This window comes from Danio rerio, chromosome 18 (genome assembly GCF_049306965.1).
Source record: "Danio rerio strain Tuebingen ecotype United States chromosome 18, GRCz12tu, whole genome shotgun sequence".
NCBI lineage: Eukaryota > Metazoa > Chordata > Actinopteri > Cypriniformes > Danionidae > Danio > Danio rerio.
Window position 1 is genome coordinate 2,772,045 of NC_133193.1, and position 26,435 is coordinate 2,798,479.

General features: G+C 37.8%; 1 protein-coding gene across 1 annotated transcript in view; it reads right to left on the reverse strand.

Annotated features, from left to right (window-relative positions):
- wtip (WT1 interacting protein) overlaps positions 1 to 26,435 on the reverse strand; it is a 56,317-nt gene that overhangs the window by 15,415 nt on the left and 14,467 nt on the right. Inside the window, 2 exon segments of the mRNA NM_001123278.2 lie at positions 1,576 to 1,643; positions 21,716 to 21,817. Coding sequence (NP_001116750.2) covers positions 1,576 to 1,643; positions 21,716 to 21,817 — 170 coding nt within the window.

The following is a 26,435-nucleotide window of genomic DNA, read 5'->3' on the forward strand; positions in this document are numbered from 1 at the left end:
AGTTAACCAATCAGGAGCTTACTCTTGTGGGGGCGTGATTGTGACGTACGCCTGTTGTTGGTGTCCCGGGGGAAATCCTCCAGCCGACACCGACAACAGTTTATCAAACTGGGCTCGGTTCAGTCAGTAGCACCACTTAAAGCCTCCATCATCCAGGTTAAGTTTCTGAAGAAGTTTATGAGTTCAAAGAGCTGGATGAACCTCTGAAAGGATCTAGCAGACTCAGACACGGCTCTAAACGTATCGAGCTGTTTTTCAGCCTTCATAAAGCACGTAAACACTGTTATTTTCTCAAAAAAATCCATTTAGCAACAAAGCTAGAGTCACTGGGCAGACAGAAGCCCTGCCCATCACGCGAATCCGCGTCTGTTCTGAAGTGAATTTGATGGGCGAATGAACCGGATTTGACGTATGAATGAAGCAGGGTTTGACGCTCGAATGAAGCGAGTAAACACAAATGTTCACGCGTCTGTTTACGCACAAATAACGTGTTTTATCCACGCGTTCCGCGTCTGGTGTGTACAGCATTAAACAGTGGAGTTGAATTTTCGTCAATTTTCATTTTCATTCAACATCAAAAGTGGACAGTGCAGAGATCAACATCCCATAATGCAATTCACAACCAAAATTAAACAGAAAACACAAAATATAGAAACCGTTAATGTTAATGAACAGATATTTTTTACAGTGAAGTTCATGAATAAAATCTATTAAAGTATTAATCTACTATTAATCATTAACTAAACAAAAGCCACTGAGGTTTACTGAGATTACTGAGGTTTACATTTATTTTTCAATCATCAATGTATCACATTGAAATTGATTTTGCTCCAACAGACCTTCATCTTACTGTCTATGTACATTTTATAAACTGCACTAACTTGTATATTTTTGCTCAGTTTCAGATGATATTTTACTATATGCTGGTGTACCAAATATTATACTCAACAAAAACACATAAAAAACTGTCTTAAAAAATGGGCTTAATGTTTTTTTAATAGATCAATTCATTAAATTGTTACAGAATTGCTCTAATTATAAGATGCTGAGCATTCTCAAAAATGGATGGTAATAGCAGTAGCAAAATTTTGGCTTGATTGTCCGTGACTAATACTAATTCATTCATTTTCCTTCTGCTAAGTCTCTATCTACAGAGGTCACCACAGCGGAATGAACCGCTAACTAATCCAGCATATGTTTTAAACAGAGGATGCCCTTCCAGCAGCAACCCAGTGCTGGGAAACACCCATACACTCTCATTCTCACACACACACACACACACACACACACACACACACACACACACACACACACACATACACACATACACTCATACACTACAGACAATTTTTATTTACCCACTTCACCCAATACAGTGCATGTGTTTGAAACCCATGTCAACACGGGGAGAACATGCAAACTTAAACAGAAATGCCAACTAACCCAGCCGGGAATTGAACTAGCGACCTTCTTGCTGTGATGCCACAGTGCTAACCACTAAGCCACTGTGACGGCAGTATATATTATTTATTTGATTAGATTTTTATGGATGCTGAGTGCAATGATCATACTCACCAGGAAGTCTTCTTCACAGTACACTTTTCCGTTAACATTATAGAAAGCCTTTCCTCGTAGCCTCCGTCCTGAAAAAACAAACACAGAGAAACTAATAAAAATGACGCTATCATGTCATTAGTAGGCCTGCCGCCATATCTATATTTTGTTGAAGGATATATTGCACCAAAATCTATAGCGATAAACGATATTAGTGTAAATTTAAGGCCCTTTAATGCCACTCATTATATAATGCCAGAATGACAATATAATATCATCACTGTGCAAGTGCACTCTTCCAAAGAACACATCTTCTCTTATCCTTAAGAATATATAATTTAATTCTAGTCATTTTAACAGTTTAATGATGAGGCATTGGAATTAGAATGTGAAAACGCATAAATAATAATAATAAAATTAACAAAAAAGGTGCAAGGAAAAGAGTGACAGAGGCTGCGATATCTGCTACCAGATTCTCTTTGTCAGACATACACATGAGCATGGTTTCCACTATATTCATTCTTCCGTGGCGGGGCGCCACACCAAAATTCATCCCCCACGGCTACATTACAGCTTCTAAATCAAAATATTCGGTCATGTTTTAAATTGCGGGTTAAAATCACACCGAAAACTTTTCTGTGACTGTAGTAGTGCTGTGCGTTCTGTTTAACCCTTTAAGGTGACGTGCTGACAGACTGACTGACTTGACAGGTGAGTGATGCGTGAGGCCAGCAACCACGGCGTAGCTTTCAGTTATGATGAACACAGTCTTCATAATTATACTTTATTTATAGATAAAGGTCTGTGGCTCTGCATATAATGACTTTATCTTGCTGGAGTTTATAGCCGTTTCGCTTTACTTCAGGACGCATTGATGCCGCGGCCCGCTCCGCTAGTCTAGCGGAGACATTCATAAACATTTCTAGCAAATCTAATAAATGTTGGAGACATACTCGGCACATAAACACACTAAATCACACTTCAGTCGCGTTTATTTGAGGGCGCACAAGAAAATCTGCACTTGAGCAGCGTATTGTTGAGGGCGCAAGAAGTTTTGTGCACGAACAGAGGAAATCGGCGCTCAAGCAGAGATTGACATGCTCGTAGGCTATTACATGAATGCGATCTCGACTTAATACTGCGCCCATGACATTTGTCAATGAAATAACGCCAAATGTAGTGGTAGACCTGTGTAAAATGGCCAACAGAGTCTGCCGCCACAGCTGGAAAAAAAATCCTAGAGGAAACACTGCATGAGATTATACTACAGCAATTTGTAGTAAATACTACAGTGTTTTTTAACCATACTGACACTGACACTTTCAATAAAGATAGAAATGTCGCACAATCAGCTAAAATGTTGCTAGAATTGTTTTTTATGTATGAGCGATATATATCGCATCACCAAAAATGATTGAGATCATGTCTGTGTGTTGTGCGATAGGTCAATATATTGATTATTGTGACAGGCCTAGTCAAAAGTTTGATCATGTGTGCTTCAGGAAGAAAATCTGTGACTTCCTGCTGTGCGTTTACCAACAGCTCCCACAACAAACAAGCAATTATTTTTAATTGGCAACATCAAAAGACTGAAAGTATGAAATATGTTTTTACTCTGGTGTGTATTAAGTGAACAGCTGTTTTCATATTCACAACACAAACCACCACGCGGCCACAGACATGTTTACTGACCATCTGATGCATCATGCACCCAAAAAATTTATTGATTCTGACTGGATCTTTTCAAAGTCCAAGTCAAGATCAGCTTTATTGTCAATTGTTGTAAATGTACAGACATACAGAGGATTGAAATTAGGTTAATCTCACACTCTGGGTGTATACACTGTACAAAATATTGCTGCCTTAAAAGGCACCTATGATGAAAATCTTTAGTAAGATATGTTTGGACATAACTGTGTGTAGTTTAGTGTGCCCACAGTCATATTGGGGTGATATAAACACAATAAGTCTCTTTTTTTTAATTTCTTGAGGTTAAATTAGGATTTAAATCCCTCCTATTTTAAGGCCCACCACAACGTGACATAGGAGTGTGGTTTTTCTGCCCACCGAATTGATCTACAGATTCGTCTCTGTAGTATCACGTATAATCATATCCACAAGACTGGATGTGCGCAAAGCAACTGGGATTAAAAGATCTGTTCCGCTCTCTGTGATCATCTGCACCTCAAGAATGAGGTTCTGCTTCTGAATGAAATCTGCTTCATTCTTGTCTGTCACCGTGCTGCTTATCTACTTAAAGGCTACAGAGATCTCTGAGGCTCTGACACACACGTGGAAATGGTGGGCGTTGAGAACCAGCTCATTTGCATTGAAGGCACAGGCGACAAAAACAGCTACAATGACTTAACAGCTTCATTTTTCCAGATTTAAAAATGTATAATATATAATCTGATGCCTGTTTTGATCTGAAACCCTACAGCCACATTCTGGTGACACCAAAGGCTTATATTAAATCTTAAAAAAGGGCTAAAATAGGAACTTAAAAGCGTTGATAAAGGCGGGAAAAAAATGATTTTCATTAAGAGAATCTTTAAAACCTTTTATAAAACATGGAATTGAATCATATTGATAAGATTGATCTTGAAGAAGATGAGTAACTCATTTTTTTATATTTTCTGTATTATTTAATAACTACATTTATTTACTTTTGCTATTTATTTATTTGAAATGGTCATTTGTAGTAGGTTGTGTTGTATGGTTGTGATGATGGTGTGGTATACGAATTAGTATCATTACTTAATTTTGCATGTGTCACAATCACCAGCGATCTAATCCTTGCAAAAATAAAAAATAAAATAACATAAAAATACAAATCCATCACATGTACGAACTACAACTCCCAGCATGCACCACACACACACACCGTTTCCTCATTCCATTGATTACACACACACACACACACACACACACACACACACACACACACACACACACACAAACTTTTCTAGTCATCCCAAATTGACTAAATGTATTAAGTTTAATTTTGTATAACTTAATAAATTGTGTTATATATAATTTGTTAAAATAAGGGCATTGTAAAAATAACAAAAACACTGCAAGAGGAAAGAAATGTGCAATCAATACAAATAATTTGAGTAAAAATTAGGAAACAAAAATACAAAAAAAAAACACCTTATGCAAATAGCAGGTAAAGCTCAAATAAGTGAAGAGTGAAGTGCCATGAGACTTTGATTGTTAAAGTAACATAGCTGTTTTACAATGTATAATAATAATTCATGCAGTTTTCTAGAATCAGGATGCACAGGTTTATACCAGCCTGCAAAAACAAATGCAAACTGTCTAAGTGGGTGTTTCTTGGCCAGAAGACACTGCTAGTATAACTGCACAAGACTGAGACCTCTGTATCACATTCAAAAACACACACACACACACACACACACACACACACACACACACACACACACACACACACACACACACACACACACACACACACACACACACCCACAACTCTCATCCTTTTCTCTCTCTGACACACACACACACAGAGTTCATAAATCAGTCTGACCCTTTTCCACGTCCCTTAATTTACAGCGTTCAAGACAGACATCTCGTTTCTTTTCACCGTCTTAAAATTTATGCACTTGCCGCATTCAAACAGCCATCGGCTCGACAGCGAAACCAACACTCGACTTAATTCAGAGTGATAAAGCACGATTCACACACAGGAACGGGGAAAGATTTTCAATTAGTGATGCAGATGCACGATTTTCACCTGACCAAAACAATCCCAAAGAGGCATAGTCAACGAAAGACGCCAGAAACAACATCAGAGACTACGAGAAAATACGAGACGAGACTATTGGAGACTACGAGAAAATAACTAACAGATATGCAGATATTTAGCGCAATTTAGCATTTAAGGTTCGTAAAAAAGGTTTAGTATGGATCTTTTGGTTTGGTGCAAATGTGTATCAAACAAATACTGTTTTCTACACTGCCTGTATTAAAGGTGCAGTAGGTGATTGTCTTCAGAATAAAAAAAAAATGCATTAAAAGCTTGATTCTGACTGGATCTTTTCAAAGTCCAAGTCAAGATCAGCTTTATTGTCAATTGTTGTAAATGTACAGACATACAGAGGATTGAAATTAGGTTAATCTCACACTCTGGGTGTATGCACTGTACAAAATATTGCTGCCTTAAAAGGCACCTATGATAAAAATCATATTTAGTAAGATGTTTTGACATAACTGTGTGTAGTTTAGTGTGCCCACAGTCATATTGGGGTGATATAAACACAATAAGTCTTTTTTTTTTTAATTTCCTGAGGTTAAAATAGGATTTAAATCCCTCCCATTTTAAGGCTCACCACAACGTGACATAGGAGTGTAATTTTTCTGCCCAGCAAACTGATCTACAGATTCGTCTCTGTAGTATCACGTATAATCATAGGACTTAATTTTTAAAAACTGAGATGGCAAATGTAAGACAAGGATGTTTGTAGACGTGTGTGAACACAACAAACAACACCAAGATCCAAGAGATTTGTGGTGCTGACAAATGTCTGGGGAGGGCCAGAGTCTGAACACAAAAAGAGAGAGAGGGAGACAGAGAGAGGTCTGAGTAAACGGGGACATTCTTTAGGCCTGAGGTCACCGGCTGGTCCTGATGCCCCCCTCCACCAGCAGAGAAAGAGACAGAGAGAGAGAAGAAGGGGGGGAGGGAACGGCGACATTCCTTCAGCCTTTGTCAAAGACTGCGGCCACAGTCAACGACATCCACCTTCTGAAAACTGCGTATTTCATCAAAGCTTATTTGTAAGAAGGTTAATTGGTGGCAGACGTGTAGCTCTGCAAATATGGGCAACACCGCGTGTTTTTGTGCTGGCAGCTTGACTAGTTTAAGGCCCGTTCACACAAAGCATAATGCTTATATATATATATATATATACACACAAACAAAATGATAAATATGCACATACAAATATGTAATATTCAAGAGTTCACCCTTAGCTGATGATTGATTATAAAGCTTGTTTGACATGCTGTCCAGGGAGTGAGCCCTGAGCTCATAAGATCCTCGAGCCCTGGGCTCCCACTCGTTTGCAGGGCGAGAGGGGAGTCTGAGCTCAGGTAGATCTCGAGAACTCCCCTGCTTATTTATGTCTAATGACAAATTAAGGATTGCTATGGAGGGTTATACTGCTGACTGAGAGCTCGTCTATGGTGCCAATTTGGTTTAGTCTTTGGAGGGTGGGAGGAAACCGGAGAAACTGCTGGAAACCCACGTGAGTATTGGGAGAATACATACATTTCGCACAGAAATGTCAACTGGCCTGGGAAGGACTTAAACAAGTGACATTCTTGCTGTTAGGCAACAGTTTTAATCTCTTGGCCGCCGTGCCGCCCTATCAAGGAAAAGAGAGGAAGAGTAAGGGTGGAAGGGGGGATTATTCATGATGAAGATAACTGAGGTAAGAAACTGGTCATTTATAATGATTTAGGAATCGTCTGATTAGTGAATGAGGGACGCGCTGTGGTCAATCATAAGCACATTTCAAACGAGGCAACACCTCAATACCTGAGCTATCTTTATTTTTATAGTTCAATTTGCAAGTCTGACTTGCATAAATTCCATGCATTTTTTTTCAATGGTATAACAAATTTTTCTGTTATTTTTAAATAGTTTTTGCAAAGAGGAGTTTAACATGGACAGCTTAATAACTTGATACTTCAGAACTTAATAGCTTAATGACTTGACATATATGAAATAATAACTTGACTTCTAGTTGATCATTTGGAAAAGTGGCAGAAGGTGGATTTTTTAGATGAATCATCTGTTGATCTGCATCCCAATCATCACCAATACTGCAGAAGACCTACTGGAACCCACATGGACTCAAGATTCTCCAGGAAATCGGTCAAGTTTATTAAAGGATAAATCATGGTTTGGGGTTACATTCAGTATGGGGGTGTGCAAGAGATCTGCAGAGTGGATGATCAACATCAACAGCCTGAGGTATCAAGACATTTGTGCTGCCCATTACATTACAAACCACAGGAGAGGGACAATTCTCCAGCAGGACAGCGCTCCTTCTCATACTTCAGCCTCCACATCAAAGCTCCTGAAAGCAAAGAAGGTCAAGCTGCTCCAGGATTGGTCAGCCAATTGTTGAACATTGTTGAGCATGTGTGGGGTAAGATGAAGGAGGAGGCATTGAAGATGAATCTGGGAGTCCTGCAGGAACTTTGGCATTCCAGATGACTTTATTAATCAGTGATTTGAGTCATGTCAGAGATGTATGGATGCAGTCCTCCAAGCTCATGATGGAGTCAGACACAATATTCATTCTGTCTCCACTGCAGCAGGACTTTATATTCTATACTGGACATTATTTCTGTTCAGTGATGAGACTTTAGTCTAAGCAGAGTCAGAGCTCACTGTCCTGATGAAATCATTAATAATCAACTCATAACCTTATTTTATTGTGGTGAAATAAGTGTAATCTAGAGGCCTTTGCCTTTCATAAGCCACTTCTGATACCAAATGATCAACTAAAAGTCAAGGTATTATTTGTTCTTCCTAAAACTTGGATAGGCGACGAGACTTTTGTTAGGTAGTGCATTTATAGTTATCAAATTTAGTGTGAACGGTCCTTTAGGTCTGGCAAGGATAAATAGATCTGACAGTATATTCTTGGTTTCAAATGTAGAACGCTGTATGAATATGTGTAGTATGAATGAAACTTGTTTATGTTGCTTCATATGTATTTGCAAATACTCTTCTGTGGCCTCACAGGACAGTAAAGGGTCAATATGATCTACATTTCTAAAAACATAACCACACACAAAATGATTACAGGCTCATTTGAAATGGATTCACCCCAAAATTCACGTTTAGACTCTCAATAGATGTTTTTATACATACTTAACGTCAGCTTTTGTTCATCACAAGGCTCAACAATAAGGACTCCCGGTGGCCCAGGGCCAGCTTGAGAGACACTTGGGACAGTAGACCGGATCATTACTGGCCCGATTGGGACAGTGCTGCCTTGTCACTAACATTTTATTTGTCTGTGACTATTTATCAATTGCGTGCATTTTAAGTTTGTGCTTTTAAGTTTTTAAACACTACCTTCTTTGTGATGTCGTAAACACCATATGGCTTTCCAGTTCCTCTTATCTGATTGACCATGATATTTTTTTTCTGTAACTTGGTAAAAACCAGTACAGCGAAGAAACGGCAACATGGTGGCAACATCAAATTATAAGGCTAAAAGATTGTTTCTAACTTCTTGGAAGTAGACTAACACGACAAAATAAAAATGAAGTGATGTTTAGCACAGATTGCCGCCAGTTTGACAAGTCAGCCACCTTTTTTTTACATTTTCCATACTGCTCTTTTTGTTTGCATAACACTTTTATTTACAATTTATTTTAAGTATTGAAATTCTAGATTCACAGACTTTATTTTTGACACATTATTTAAAATGTGGCAAAAAATAGCTATTAACTTTCCTTTTTTTGGTGAGGCCAGTGAAAATTTTGGCAGGGCAAGTAAAAATCTAAACCACTGGCCCTATCACACCAGTAGAAAAAATCCATAGCATTGAAACCAACATCACGTTGTTAAAACAACAACTGTCATATTATCATACAGGGCTCGAAATTGCGACCAATTTGGTCGCATATGCGCCCGAAATTTTTTCTATGCGACCTTAAAATATATTTGGGAGCATTTCTGTGAGTGCTTAAAATTGTTATGTGCGACCAGTTTTTACTGTAAAATGTTCACCACATGCGCGGATTCGGGAGACATTCACGCAGAATGCATCTCTGCACTTGGAACGCGAAACACATCGCTCGGGAATGGTTTAAAACAGTTGACATGTCAACTTGCAGTAAACAAATCCAAGTCCGTAATGCGTGCCCCGCCTTCACGCTCTTCTTATTGGCCCACTGCTCTAGCACTGAACGCGTATGTTTGGTTAATATCAGCTGTCAATCACTCAGTCAGCGCTTCTGGCTTGGGATGACAGAGAGAGCAACTACTGCGAAAAATTGTAAAGCGCTGAAGAGGAGAATGAAGATAACACCATACGTTTTAGAAACCATGGCATCTAAAGTTATAAATACTGAAACATCTTAGTAGTGATCATGTGCTAAATGTTAATCCACTATCTACACTTTTCCAAGAGTAGAAGACTTCTATTGGCTTCAAGTCCGCTATGAAAAGTCTGTGGGATGGAGTTTTCAGGTAACTGTTTGCCACATCTAGCACGAGAGCTTCTGTTTAATCCTTCATATAATCGCCAGATGCTGTCCGCCATGCAAGGGACAGCTATATGTAAAATTGAACACCACGTAAACCATCGCGAACGGGCTTGCATAGAGTAAACTAATATTGCTACTCATAAAAATAAACCGGTATTGCTATTAACATGTATGCATATAATAAGCAACAATTAGGGTTGTAACAATATAACGGTATGACGGTTTACCACGATTTGAACGTGCACGATTATCATACCATGAACAATTGCATATCAACGGTTTTAACCCTTAAAGACCGAGACAGCCGCCCGCGGCTAAAAATAAGTATTGCTCTTAAATGTTTAATAACTTTTGATCCGCTGATCCGACTCATACAATTCAAAGATTGGCATAAAGAAGAGAATCTCAGCTTTCCAGTGCTGTATCACATAACATTCGGACTTTCAGAGGCTCCGGAATCAGTGCGGTTACGTCATCAACATTTGACAACGCTGATTTGACAAAGAAACGCTCGTCACTGTGTCTCCGGACAAATCAGACATGATACATTGATGCATTGTCCCTCCTCCATGCCCAGATTGGTTCAAACTCGCTATATCACAACCAATAAGCATAGGTTTCGCTTTTGTTTGTGGACCAAGCTTTTTGAACAACACGGAATGAGAGATAGGCATACATTTATGCGCGGCTAAATAAAACGCAAAAAAAAAAAAAGTTTTGCATGAAATAATTCTCATACTAAGTACTTTTGCATGCACAGCAGCACAGAAACATGACAAAACAGTGACGCAGCAAAGACGAACTGCTGCTCTTGCTGTTTTCAAAAGACGCAAATGAAGATGCAGCTGTTTGTCTGCATTGCAGACAACCATTTCCAAATCCATATCCAACCATATCCATGCTGGCACATAAAACCTAAGGATGTTCCATATTGAATCTAGTTTCGTTATGTAACTATTTATAGTATAGTAAATATTTATATCTATTTTTTACTGAGGATTTGCACCATGTTTATTTGGACTTTATTTGGACTTTGACACATTATTTATTATTTTCTTATTTTTATTTGTTCATTGTAAGTGGTGTTGTTTATAGTAACTAAAAATATATTATTTGGAAAAAGTCAAATTTGCTTCACTGTTCTATTATTTTGTAACATTTGTAACATACCGTATACCGCGAAACCGTCAAACCGTGGTATTGTTTTAGACGATTATCATACCGTGAAAAATTCATACCGTTACAACCCTAGCTACAATATGTGTCAAAAGCATTAGTGCAATATCAGACAGCACTTGTGAGAACAGCACAGTTATATCGTTAACAGATTCATTAAAGCAGTGTGTGCAGGGCCGGTGAGCGCTCCGTGTATCTTTTGCTCACTCAGTTCTGTTATAAAAATTTATTTTCTTGTGATAACGGGATTTCGTTGAGACATATTTTCCTCACGCTTGCATTTATGTATATATATATATATATATATATATATATATACACATTTTTTTTGCTTGTTAGTTTGATTAGTGTTGATTTCAAATACAATAAATATGTTTGTATAAAACTTGTAGTAACGGTGCTCATAATTGGTGGGTGCGACAAAATTTTAGATGATGCGCCTAAATTTTTTTAAGTTAGGAGCACCGGTGCTACCAAGCAAAAAGGTTAATTTCGAGCCCTGTCATAAGTGAAAAATATCACAACATCCCAATAAAACCCTACCGCATAGTTTATCATTTGAAGTTGGTTCATATGAGAATGTTATTTATGTATTTGTTCACCACTATACGAGTTTACCCAACCATGACAGCTTCTGAAAGCCGTGGAATTGTAAATATGATCCATTAACCAAAACCATTATTTTGTCATTCTCCATTTATATGCATCTGTTCTCCTTTCTAAAGAATATGTGGCCAGTTTCATATCTATTTTTCATGGTCGGCTGTGTTAAATGCATGTTTGATTGAATTTTTACACTTGATGTGTTACTGAATGCATGTTTCCCATGACTGTCACAGAGGCTGCAGACCTTCAGTCCTCTAGTAAGTGTCATTGCTATATGTGATGCAAGTGAAAATAAGGATGTGCGATATTGTGCTTATTGTGGCTGTATTCAGTTGTGTGTGAATATCTCCAGCCTCTAATGATCAACATGAATGAATTGGGCGAGGCAGTGGCGCAGTAGGTAGTGCTGTCGCCTCACAGCAAGAAGGTCACTGGGTCGCTGGTTCGAACCTTGGCTCAGTTGGCGTTTCTGTGTGGAGTTTGCATGTTCTCCCTGCCTTTGCGTGGGTTTCCTCCGGGTGCTCCAGTTCCCACACAGTCCAAAGACGTGCGGTACAGGTGAATTATGTAGGCTAAATTGTCCGTAGTGTATGAGTGTGTGTGTGAATGTGTGTGTGGATGTTTCCCAGAGATGGGTTGCGGCTGGTAGGGCATCCGCTGCGTAAAAACTAGCTGGATAAGTTGGCGGTTCATCCCGCCGTGGCGACCCCAGCTTAATAAAGGGACTAAGCCGACAAGAAAATGAATGAATAAATGAATAATCAGACTTGATGAATGAAACACTTTGATTGACATTCTCCCTTTGTACGTGTCATCAGAGAGGGAAAGCCCCGCCCACTAGTGCCCATCTCTCCCTCATTAGCATAAACAGCAGCCCTGAGTGAGAAGCAGCCGTCTGTCCATTATCCATTAGAGTGTTTGAGCTGCTGAAGATAATGTCAGCAGAGACTAAGAGGATTATAGATGGGGAGTTTTAGATGAAGCACAAATGAACAGCGACAGGAGTCTCAATAGACTACTTTCTTCTGAGCCACTTCTTTTCACATTTTTTAGCTTTTCACACAGATAACGCTAGTCCTGTATTGAATCTGTTGCTATGTTGACACATAGGCTTTGTAGCTCCGCCCTCTTTTGAATAGAGCACAATCTCATTAGAATTTAAAGCGACAGTCACCAAAACATCACAATTTGGATCAAAGCCTAAGGGCATGCTCACACTAGGCACAGTTGTCTTTAAGCGTGCTTGCCCCCCTCTCCCCGATAGCCTGCACTCACACTGCTTTAACTTTCCGAGCCGGAGCACGCTTACGTCGTTGATGATGTGCTGTTCAGTTTAACGGGAATAGAAGTGTTCACGCTTAGCAAAGTGGACTTTACTTTAGTTATATTGTTTTGTATTATGTTTCGTCATTTGGGATGCAGTGACACACAGTCTCATGAATGTGTCTGTAAAGTATCAGTTAAAAACACCCATCAGATTATTTATTATAGCCTCCAGAATCTGCCCATTTTGGTGTCTGAGTACGGTGCAGCTGTTTTTGTAGTCTGTGACTTTAAATGCAAATTAGCTGCATCTCCCCGCCCACCATTCCCATGTGCATGTCTGCTTCTCCTGCGTTACGTCAGATAAACAGCAGTCAGTGATAGAGACAGACACAGATGAAGCTGAAATACAGCTCACTAGTCAGAAATACCAAGTAAGCTGATTTCATGTATTTGTGTTGGAGTTTATTCAAGCCTTTCTGAAACGATGAGTCACGCACAAATGCCGTTTGCAATACACACACACACACACACATATGACACCTTGCGGCTGTGGTGATTATAGCGGTTGAGGATCACAGCAATTTTAAACTAATGAATCTTATAAAAATCAAAGAACAGATATTGTAATTCCATTTTCTTTGCAAAAAAAATTCCGTACACAGGTGTGTACTTGTTATTATAGAAACATGGCATCTGTTATTCAATCAGGGGGTGGGGAAAACTGCACTTCTAGGTCACGTTGTAGTGGGCCTAAAAAAACTGGGATTTGGGTCCTATTATAACTTCAGGAAATGTATATATATATATATATATATATATATATATATATATATATATATAAATTTATCAATTATATATCACTCCAATATGACTGAGGACACACTATACCTACACACAGTTCTGTCCAAACAGCAAACAAATGTCGATTTTCATCACAGGTGCCATTTAAACTGAGAAAGTTTCATAGCAAATGTTACCTTGGCAACTAAAAGAAATGCAGTTTAAATGGAAAAATGATGTACACTCAAAATAAACTTGAAATAAAAACAAAGTACAACAGAAATATAAAAATATCCCAGATGCGCAAGAGAGTACCCCACTGAGCCATCTCGTTTTTATTTATAACAAATTAAATGCAACATGATCCCCTAAAATTAAGTTATAAAACAAAGTTTGCATTGTAAAATGAGCCTAGAATAGAGAAATCTCTAGTAAAAATGCAACTGGTCCATTAATGTGCAAGAAAAGGGACACCTGCAAACAAGGCATGACTGTGATCTCTTTAGAAGAAATAACAGAAATCTCATTATGTCACAGTGTTTGGAGACTGATATGATTTTCTCTCATAATATGGCTGACTGCCTGTACAACTGAAGCACATCTAAAGCGATATGACACTGTGTCATTAGAACACAGCACACAGCTGCTGAGGATTGCTGGGAAAGTGCAATCAAAGATCCAGTGACGGAAAGAGTCCAGCAGTGAGAAACACTGAGTACAGCACTCACAACATCTACTCTGAGAACACACCCCGTGTTTAGCTGAATAATACATATGCAAACACATCTACTTGACAATTGACTGATAGAAAGATAAACCAGAGATAAAAATGCAACTTTAAATAGAAAGGATGATGAATAGAACCATAGACAGAACAATGGATACATAGAACATAGGCAGAAGCACATACTGAATGATAGTTGGAACCACAGATAGAACAGTGGATGATTAGAACAATAGATGGAAATATAGATAGAACAGTGGATAATTAGAACAATAGATAGAAATATAGACAGAAAAGTGGATAATTAGAACAATAGATGGAACCATAGATAAAACAGTTAATAATTGGAATAATAGATGGAACCATAGATAGAACAGGTGATAATTAGAACAATAGATAGAGCCATATGTAAAAAAATGGATAATTAGAACAACAGATGGAACCATAGATAAAACAGTGGATAATTGGAATAATAGATAGAACAATATGTAAAAAAGTGGATAATTGGAATAATAGATGGAACCATATGTAAAAAAGTGGATAATTGGAATAATAGATGGAACCATAGATAGAACAGTGAATAATTGGATTAATAGATGGAACCATAGATAGAACAGGTGATAATTAGAACAATAGATAGAGCCATATGTAAAAAAGTGGATAATTAGAACAATAGATGGAACCATAGATAAAACAGTGGATAATTGGAATAATAGATGGAACCATAGACTGAACAGTGGATAATTAAATAATAGATGGAACCATAGATTGAACAGTGGATAATTAGAATAACAGATGGAGACATAGATCCTAAGAAAAATAGACATAACCACATATAGAATGGTGGATAATTAGAATAATAGATGGAACCATAGATAATTAGAAAAATAGATGGAACCACAGATAAAACAGTTGATAATTAGAATAATAGATGGAGACATAGATAATAAGAAAATAGACAAAACCACATAAAGAATGGTGGATAATTAGAACAATAGATGGAAACATAGATAGATTGATTGATAAGTAGAATATTAGATGGAACCATAAATAATAATAAAAAAATAGATAGAAACAATTGGTAATGTGGTGGATAATTAGAACAATAGATGGAACCATAGATAGAAAAGTGGATAATAAGAATAATAGATGGAACCATAGATAATTAGAATAATAGATAGAACCACATATAGAACAGTGGATAATTTGAACAATGGATGGAACCACATATAGAATAGTGGTTAATAGAAGTAACCATAGATAAAACGATGGTTAAGTAGAATAATAGATGGAATCATAAACAGAATGATGGGTACTTAGAATAATAGATGGAACCATAGATATTACATGGGTAATTAGAATAATAGAACCATGAATCATTAGTATATTAGATGAAATCATAAATAGAAGAATAAATAATTATAATAACAGACAGAACCACATATAGAAAGATGGGTAATTACAACAAAAGATGGAACCAGAGTTGTAATAATGGATTTATTGCTCTATCAATCCATCATTCTTGTCTATGGTTCCATTTATTGTTCTATGCATCTTTCAATCTGAATATCCAATGCACAACCGACAGAACCAAAGATTGGATGGATAGAATCATAGAACCATAAAAAGAATGGTTGAATGCTATATAGACAGAAAAACTGAACTTTAGATCTATCTATGGTTCTATTATTCTATTTACTGCTCTTTCATTTTAACCATTCACTTGTTCCCATTGCATCGATTATTCGAACAATATAATGGATAGTGACAATGGATAGAATGACAGACGGAACCATAAAAGAAGGATAGGTGAAAGAACAGAAGACAGAACAAGTGAATACTTCTCTCCTCGGTTCTATCATTCGATTCTTATGTTATTGTCTTCTGTTTAATAGAACAACAGACAGAATGGCATATTTTGTGCGGTGAGAACAAAGTGTGAGTGTTTTTCTAGCTCCTTCCCTGATGCTGTGAGAAACACACACACACTCCGGTCCACGGCAAGAGAACAAGCAGGTCTTTATCATCTGCAGGTTGGTTCGAGCAGTGCACGATGGGATACTGGATGTGATGAGTCACTCAAAGAGTGTATGTACATGTTTGGGAATTCACATCCAGACTGTAGACAGTTTGTGTGTGTGTGTGTGTGTGTGTGTGTGTGTGTGTGTGTGTGTGTGTGTGTGTGTGTGTGTGTGTGTGTGTGTGTGTGTTAGTGTTAAAAGGGGAATTTTAGACTGCGGTTGAGAGCATGTGCAGGCCTGCTGGTCACACACATGTTCTTCTGCTCGCTTTCTCATGTATACTGTCCATAACAACTTCTCATTATTTATATTTGCCAATTTCATTTGTCAGCTTAACATAGTTTATGAATAACTGCAATATAACCAAAACACAAACTGTAACTCAACTATAGTCAATAAATCAAAGGAATCATCAGCTAGAGGGAAATCACTAATGAGCTTAATATTAAACACAGAGTCCATAGATAGATATATTTGCTTAGTATGTGTATATTGTATTTGTACATTAATTATTTTTGTTTAGTATGTAATATAGTAGGGCATCGATTATTTTTTTTTTTAAATCTAGAGAAACTCGAGAAAGCTTGACAAACTGTTCTACTGCGGTAATTGGAGATGAAAATAAATGATGTTCAATAAGATGTGCTTGTGTTTACTAACTGTTTATTCAGGTAAACATGAATGTTGAACTGTAGGCCTTAAAAAGCTTGAAACAGCAATTTTTGATTACCTTAATCCGACTAAAGTCATAACTGAACTAAACAGAAATGGAATTCAGACATGTGGAGTATGCAGAAATTAGTGGCATTACTGAAGTAAACACCACAATCAAACTATTACCATCATGTTGGACTTTTCGCCATATTTTCTGACAAGATCCACACACACGGCTGTCAATAAAGGACCACACACACACACACCTCGCGAAATGCGGAAGTTTTTTCTTTCCATTTGGCGCACTTTATTAAATTCCATTACACTCTCACCAGTCCTTGCTCCTTATTTGCGTCTAATAGCCCAGTTTGTCACGGGAGCATGAATGAAATGTTCATGAGTGAATGTGAAACTGCTGAACTGCAGTTGAAGTCACCCAAAACTACAGGAAACTCTTAAGCAGGTCGCACACCAGAAGCGCCGCTCGGCGCCGCGACACGGCGCGTACATGACAGTTTAAAGTATCACACACCAGACGCGCACATTCGAATGATATTTAACATGAAACTAATCAGATGGCGCTCTGTGGCGCGGCTGAAAAATGAACTGCGTCCTGAGCCGTCGCCGGGCGGCGCCGGTGTGTGTATCCTGATAGAAACCTCTGTTTAGAATTCTAAAATACATGGCGCTGCGTGGTGCGACCTGCTTTAGATTACAGCACTTCACATAAACACTTTAATTTTATTATTTTCTATTAAGGCGAATAACTCGATTACTGATGTTCATGTTAGCGTAGTCAGTCGTGTCTTCAGTAAGTGAAAGATCCAGAAGGTCATCCTGCTGATTTGAAGGGCACTGTTTTGTCAGACGGCTCACCGGTTTGACTTTCATTCACCGTCATTCACTTTAAAAAGCACCCGGTCTATTTTATTTGTATCTATTTTACTGGAACGCAGAAACTCTACAGGTGCCTTATAGTTAGATGTGGAGCTGACATTAATCAGATTCACTCTAGTGAACTGCATCAATGTTAGCACGTCACGCTTGATGTGGTAATTTCACAGTAGGAATACACACAGGTTTGAAGACTCCTATAGTGCAATTCGGTCAGGTATACATCCGCGCTAAAATATCAAGGTGAAAGTCATCATAGCTTGCGTAGAATAGACCCAGCTCCCAATCCAACTCTGAGAATAGATTAACAGCGATATTTTTTTAATCGCCTGATAAGATTCTCGGGTTAACGCAGCACGTTAATGGCGATAACGGCCCACCACTAGTAATATATATTATTAAGGATTCACAGTGAATGAAAAATGTTGTTCAGAATGACTTTCACCGAGTGTGTGTGTAAGTGTGTGTGTTTGCGTGCGTGTGTGTGTGCATATGTTTGAGAGAGATTATGGTGCAACACACACTCATCTTTTGAACTGTTACAGAGTGTTTGTGATGCTGTGAGTGTGTGTTTATGTCCTGCAATAAAACGTCTTGTTTCAAGTCCAAAAATGTACAGAAGTTTGAATCAAGTAGCATTTATAACAAGCAAAATAATAAGCCAATGTCAAAACGTAAGACAAGATTATATTGCATACCCCATCGGCAAATTATTTAGCTTGTTTTAAGGAAAAACCCACCTAATTTTGAAATATCAGTTCTTAAAACAAGACCATATTTTTTTGTTTGTCTATAAAATGCTTCTTAATTTAAGAATATTTAGATATTTGGACTAGAAACAAGACAAAACATTTAAGTAAGAAAAGCATTTTTTTGCAGTGTGAGAAGAGGTTAACGTGTGTGAGTGTGTTTGTCCATGTCATGACTGATACAGTTCTGGAAAAGTGAGTCGTGACAGAGAGAGAGAGAGAGACAGAGAGAGAGAGAGAGACAGAGAGAGAGAGAGAGAGAGAGAGAGAGAGAGAGATGGAGGAATAAATGAGTGCATTCCTCTCTCTTTGATGAGGAGCAGGCGGGTGCAGCTTTGGACGTGACAGAAAGGCTCAATTATACATGAAGAGAGGAGGAAAAAGTGCCTCTCATTCCACAATTGGACAGAACATTAGAAAATAAGTTAAATATAATAGTGTATACCAATAGAACTAAATATACTAATAGAGCTACTTATAGAACACATACAGTTGAAGTCAGAATTATTCACCCCCTTTCAACTGATTTATCTTTTTTTAAATATTTCCCAAATGATGTTTAACAGAGCAAGGACATTTTTACAGTATGTCTGATAATATTTTTTCTTCTTGAGAAAGTCTTATTTGTTTTATTTCGGCTAGAATAAAAGCAGTTTAAATATTTTTTGAACACCATTTTAAGGACAATATTATTAGCCCCTTTAAGCTATATTTTTTCGATAGTTTACAGAACAAACCATCATTATACAATATCTTGCCTAATTACCCTAACCTTAGTTAACCTAATTAACCTAGTTAAGCCTTTAAACTAGGAAGCTCCAGTGCCCCAGCAAGTGCACCGCTGTGATCGATGACTCTCGCTTGTTTATTAATGCCTGTGACAGCGGTGACGTAATTTTGACAGTGAAGTGTCGCTGTTTGATTTGTACTCGTAATCAGGTCTTCGTGTCCGTGGTGAAACTGTATTTTGTGTTTGTTAACCAGTTAAACTCTGCTGTTATTTTGGGATTTCCGCCTGGATTGTGCCTACCCAAATTTTAAAAATCCACATGCAGAGATGTAAATGCAAAAATTTTTTATTATTTTAAAGAAAACCCTTTGGATTTTCATAAAACACAATTGAAAGTGTTTAAAATATCTGTATATGTTGTCTGTGTTATAATAAACACCTATAAAAAGAGGCGCTTTTTTATTTTTTTTATAAACTCAAATGTGAAAGTGGACCTTTTAGGTTGTGTGTGGTCTAGCGTGCTGTAATTAATTTCGGTGGTTCCTGCACATGTCTGTAATCATAGGAAAAAAGAAAAATGTCTCCACCATAATCTATGCAAAAGTTATTGTATTCCAACTGATGAGAGGTGCTGTACAAGCCACAGGAGCGATCATTGTTTTCATATTTCAATATTCTTTAGTTTGATCAAACATAATTCACTGTGTTTCGACCACGTCAGACATATAAAAGCATTACTTATGCACATCAGCTCAAAAACAGAGGAGAAACGGCCATGAAGCGCACAGCATAAGGTAAGAGATGAGCTGTCTGTGTTATCTGGGGCTGCTTATTGATCATAAATGTATTGTTTTCCCTTCAGCGCCATGGAAACACCGCGATTCATTCAACAACTGTTTGATATGTGAATAAAATTCAGTAAAAATAATGCTAGAACCGTATGAGCACCGGCAAGAGCTTTCATTTGAGCTATAACTTGTACATGTGTCATATGAAAATTATGAAAATGAACCAATGTAAAATACGTAGCTCCGGTATCCAAAATACCGTGTATTTAAGTGTAAATAACTTTTGTACAGTAGAATAAAAACCAAAGTGATGCATATGTGCATAAAATATAGATTATACACTTTCAAACGAAACCACTTACGGGGGGTCTGGTGCAATGCTAGCCCTTTAAATCTTAAAGCGAAAGTCGATGACGTCACAGACCCGGAACCGGGTCCACAGAGTTTGAATAGTTAAGTACACCCATCGTAAATTCATCAGTCGCTTATAAAACAAACAAAAAAAATGTCGTATCTGTGACTGTTCTAATGGCAGACTTTGGAATTGCACCCTCGTAAAATTACGAGTACATTTCGTTTTTCTTTACGATTTTATAATTACAGATGCGTGAATTTTATTTACGCACGAAATATTTATGACAGTGATTTTATTCAATACCCGATCAGGCCAGTAACCATACAGTCCACTGTCCCGAGTGTCTCATGCTAGCCCCGGGCCATCGGGCAGTCCTTATTGTCCAGCCCTGTCCTCGCACTACATGTTTGGGTAACTTTTACTCGAGCATCATTTTTCCATACTCGTTCCACCACGGCATACTGTACCCGCCCATTTTGACTCATCTAACAAAAATAAAACGAGCAAAAAAGTCCCTCATTGAACTAGCCTTTATACACAACACATGAGTTATGCTCCGTCTCCTTCACTCCTAAAACATTTCAGTGGCTCATGATTAGACTGGAGTACTTAAGAGCAACCACAGCAGCTTATTCATCACAGAAAAGCCAAACATCCACAAACACACTCCAACGTCACACTAGAAAGTTCCTGTGAACTTCAAGAGCCCATTATGTCCTTAAAAGAGGCTTCCAGTTCCTCCCAGACCGCATCCAGTTTACTGGCCCTCTCTCTTTCAGAAAACAATACGTGTACAGCGACGGCTAGCATTACGTGTAAATTATCTAGCCTGGCTGTAAAGCGTGAGGAAACTGTATCTGTGCGGAGGGCGAAAAGAGAGTGAAAGAGAGAAAACTGAATTTGCTTTACAGTAGCGCCGCCAATTCTCTATGGTTTACAGAGGAAACAGGAGAGAGGAGGACGCGTCAGGTGACAGACCTGCCCTGCGGCACAAACACACACCTACACCTGAGAGCACATCTACACATGACAAGCTCAAACACAGATAAACATGAACTCCAGGACATTAAATACACATGTGGCACGTGATCTGTCCTAAATTAAACGGATATGCTTTAGACACATAAAACTAGCAGGAGTGTGTGTATTTGTAGAAACTCACCGCATGAGCAGCAGGTGAAGCAGTTTGTATGATACAGGTTCCCCATCGCCTGACATGCTTGACTCGCTCCATAAACACCTTTACCACACTTTACACAGATACCTGCAGGAGAACAAACAAACACACACACACACATTACTCTCACAGAAATGGTTTCAATAGTCTTCACCAATCTGAATTTAAAAGTTTGAAAGATGTTTTGAAACCATTACGAGCTAAATTAATTTATAAATTCTAACATATGTTTATCATATTTGTTTTATTCTGATAAATATAATAATTAATAAAAAAGATCAATCTAAAGTAACAAATATAAACATATATAATAGTTTTGTTTTAATAATTATTATGATTAATTATATATAACTAATAATATATCAAACGTAATTTATGAGAGGCGACACAGTGGCTCAGTAGTAACTGTGGCCTCACAGCAAGGTCGCTGGTTCGAGCCTCAACTGGGTCAGTTGGCATTTCTGTGTGGAGTTTGCATGTTCTTCCCATGTTGGCGTTGGTTTCCTCCGGGTGCTCTGGTTTCCCCTACAGTCCAAACACATGCGCTTTAGGGGAATTGATGAAATTAATTGGCTGTAGTGTGAGTGTGTGTGTGTGTGTGTCCCCAGTACTGAGTTGCAGCAGGAAGGGCATCCGCTGAGTAAAAGATATGCTGGAATAGTTGGCGGTTCATTCCGCTGTGGCGACCCCTGATGAATAACGGGACTAAGCCAAAGAAAAATGAATGAATGACCTTAATTAATAATAATCACATACTTATTTACTTTATATTAGTATATAAGTAATCATGTACTTATTTTATTAAGCTGTATTTGAAAGTGTTATCAGGTATGGTCTATCTACATGGTATGGCAATCTCTCTGTAAATCTGAAATCAAAAATTTTTTATATTATCAGAACTGCTATGAGACTAATAGGATCTAAAAACCTTTACTACTATACAAACACTCTACGAGCAATGCACTCTGAATGAAGCGAAAATAATTTTAAGTAACCCATCTCATGTACTCTTTCCATTTTACGACCTTCTGGTAGAAGATACAGAACTTTCCGCTGGAAGCGAAACAGCCTTAAGAACTCTTTTATTCCAGTGTCAATCAGACTGTTGAACACTGATCAATAATGTATGTAATTATTTTCCATGTTGGCTTATTTGTAATTGTCATTGTGTCAAAACCTGCTGAAGTGCTGTGTGAGTCCACAGAAAATTTCTCCTTGAGGGGCAATAAAGTATACAAACAAACAAACAATACATTAATTTTATCAATAACATATATCAATAAACACGCAGAGTGCTGTCGCCTCACAGCAAGAAGGTCGCTGGGTCGCTGGTTCCAACCTCGGCTCAGTTGGTGTTTCTGTGTGGAGTTTGCATTTTCTCCCTGCCTTCGAGTGGGTTTCCTCTGGGGTGCTCCGGTTAACCCCACAGTTCATAGACATGCGGTACAGGTGAATTGGGTATGCTAAATTGTCTGTAGTGTATGAGTGTGTGTGTGTGAATGTGTGTGTGGATGTTTCCCAGAGATGGGTTGCGCCTGGAAGGGCATCCGCTGCGTAAAAACTTGCTGGATAAGTTGGCGGTTCATTCCGCTGTGGCGACCCCGGATTAATAAAGGAACAAAGCCAACAAGAAATAAACACGCAGACACACACACACACACACGCACAAGTAGGTACTTTGCAACTATAAATACTCAATTTGGTGTAAAACCACTCACAAGGTAATTTTCAATGAAATTTATAGGACCAAATATAAAACCAACATTTGAGTATGTCAATATAATTGTTTTATGTGTTTCAGAATTATAAATGAATGAAATAATTGACCTTAAAATCGCATCGAATCCAGTTTTTTTTTTTTTTTTTGTACTTTGTAATATGTGAATTTAAGACTTAATTTAAAACAAAAAATTAGTTTTTCCATTTTTAAGACGCCACATCATAAACTCTTACTAGAAAACATTACACAAATTACATATATTATATCAGAGCATACTTTAGAATTAATTAAAAGGGAGAAGAAAAAGTATCAACCATTATGAACCTATTTAACTTATTCAAACATGTAATAATTAAAAATACAACATTTTGGGGCCAGCTTCACACAATCGATTAATTGAAGTTTCCTTTTTTGTTTATGTTCAAAAAAGTACTTAAAGAAATAGTTCACCCAAAAAAAATAATTTATTTACTATTATGTATTAATCCTCAAGTGGTTTCAAACCTTTATGTTTTTTTATTCTGTTGAACACAAAAGAGGGTATTTTAAAGAAAGCTGAAAACCGGTAACCAATGACTACTATAGTAGAAAAAACAAATACTATGAAAGTCAATGGTTACAGGTTTCCAGCATTCTTCAAAATATCTTCTTTTTCAACTCTTGAAACAAATAAAGGATGAGTAAATAATGACAGAATTTTAAATTTTGGGTGAACTACCCCTTTCAAACTTGCTTTATAAACAGACAGCAATTCAATTATGCATTAAATAAACACAGATTGTGGGAAAGAGGGATTTACGAGTGATTTAAAGTTTAAAAGTTCATCAGTCATCGCTCAGTAGTTATACATCAACTGCTGGGCACCATGGGAGAGTGAGTCAGCAGCACTAATGCCTGCAGACTTTGGCTCAAGATGGCCTTCGCTGGGGTCACATTCCAGCTGGGGCCACTGTCGGCACCTAGACGTGGTCACAGTGAGGTCATCAGTGCATCATCATCACCCTGACCAATGACCAGACACTGCCCACGTCAATTCACCAACAAACTGATAACCAGACACAAGCTTTCGGGAAAGTCTGTTTCCAAAACTGTTTGATAAGACACTGCGCTTCTATCAGATTTTCTTGCTGCGGTTAACTCTTTCCTTGAGAGCATTTGATTTTTTGATTTATTTATGTATTTATTCTAAGGCTGTACGATATTGGGAAAATCTGACATTGTGATATTTTGTTCTGCTGATCAAAATATAATTGATTTCAATAGCTCTATTTGGAAAGATTTGATTAATTTAGATCTACTGGGATGACCAAGTCTTTTTCTATGCAGTGCATCTGCATAAATTATAATGAATTACAAGCAAAAACGGATGGGTCAGTTGGCGTTTCTGTGTGGAGTTTGCATGTTCTCCCAGTGTTGGCGTGGGTTTCCTCCGGGTGCAACACGGGGAGAATATGCAAACTTCACTCAGAAATGTCTGAAAACTGATTACAAATTATTATAAAATAATTTGTGGAAAAATAAGAAATATATTTTGTAAGTAATGAAATTAGGCTTCAACTTCAATATGTCAAGTTTTTTACTATTATTTTATTGCTGAGATCTAACAAAAAACATACTCGGCAATAGCACAGCACTTCTCTTTTTACGATCCATTCATGTGTGGAGCACAAACACTACAGTGTGAGCAACACAAAGTACAATGCTTAGCGTTTAGCTCAAATTCATTCATCATTAGGATGAGATAGAGGAGTGATGCTTGATTGAAAACATCAGTAATTATACAGTATGTCGCTCAAAACAGTGCAAAAATGTGCTGCTGACTGTGAACAGAAGCGAGAGACACACATGTAATGAGGAAATGAGGAGGGTTGGCAACTGAACAAGACTCATCCTCGATACACACACTCCTCTCACCTGGTACACCCTGGTACCACTTCCTTTAGAGCCCGTCAAAGAAACACTGCTGTCTGCTCTTGATACAGAATGAGAGTTTGGGTTCACATGAGGCCAATAAATATACAAACTAACTTTGCCATCTGAATAAACAAAGATCACTGGTCGCTCACTTACCAAATCTGTAGAGACAGAACAAGCAACAGCAACTAGAGCCGCGTCTTTATTAAGAGGAGACGAGCAGCAAATTCGGGTCTCACCATTTGATTGGTTTGAACCAAGCCTTACTCATGCATTAATGCAGCACACTCTGAGATGTAATACGGTACTCCCAGGTACAGACGTCCACGCTAAGATCTCATAGCCGTGACGCAACTTGAAAAATTTGTTTCAAACCGGAAGTACGAATTTGCTCAAAATAACGCAAAAACAACCAATTTTTACATTGAAGTGAAATAAATGTGTCCTAATAGTGTTTTTAGCAGTGTGGGAAACAAATACGACGGTCAACAGCTCAAAACATGTGTTTAGGTGTTTACTGACCCTTTAAGAAAATCAGAGCACATCACACCTGTCCTCAGGTCTTTACACTGGCTGCCAGTTACATTCAGAATAGATTTTAAAGTATTATTACTGGTCTATAAATCACTAAATGGCCTAGGACCTAAAATCATTACAGATATGCTCACTGAATACAAACCTAACAGATCACTCAGATCATTAGGATCATATAAACTAGAAGTTCCAAGAGTTCAGTCAAAGCAGGGTGAATCAGCTTTCAGCCACTATGCCCCCCGCTGCTGGAATCAGCTTCCAGAAATGATCAGATGTGCTCCAACATTAGGCACATTCAAATCAAGACTGAAAACACACCTGTTTAGCTGTGCCTTTACTGAATGAGCCCTTTGCTCATGTTTTTCTCTTCTTCTTCATTCTTTTATATCACATTTTACATTTTTATTATTTGTTTTTATTTTTATTTTACTTGTTTCTTTTATTCTTGTTTATGTAAAGCACTTTGAATTGCCATTGTGTATGAAATGTGCTATATAAATAAACTTGCCTTGCCTTGCCTTGCCTTAAGAACTTGCT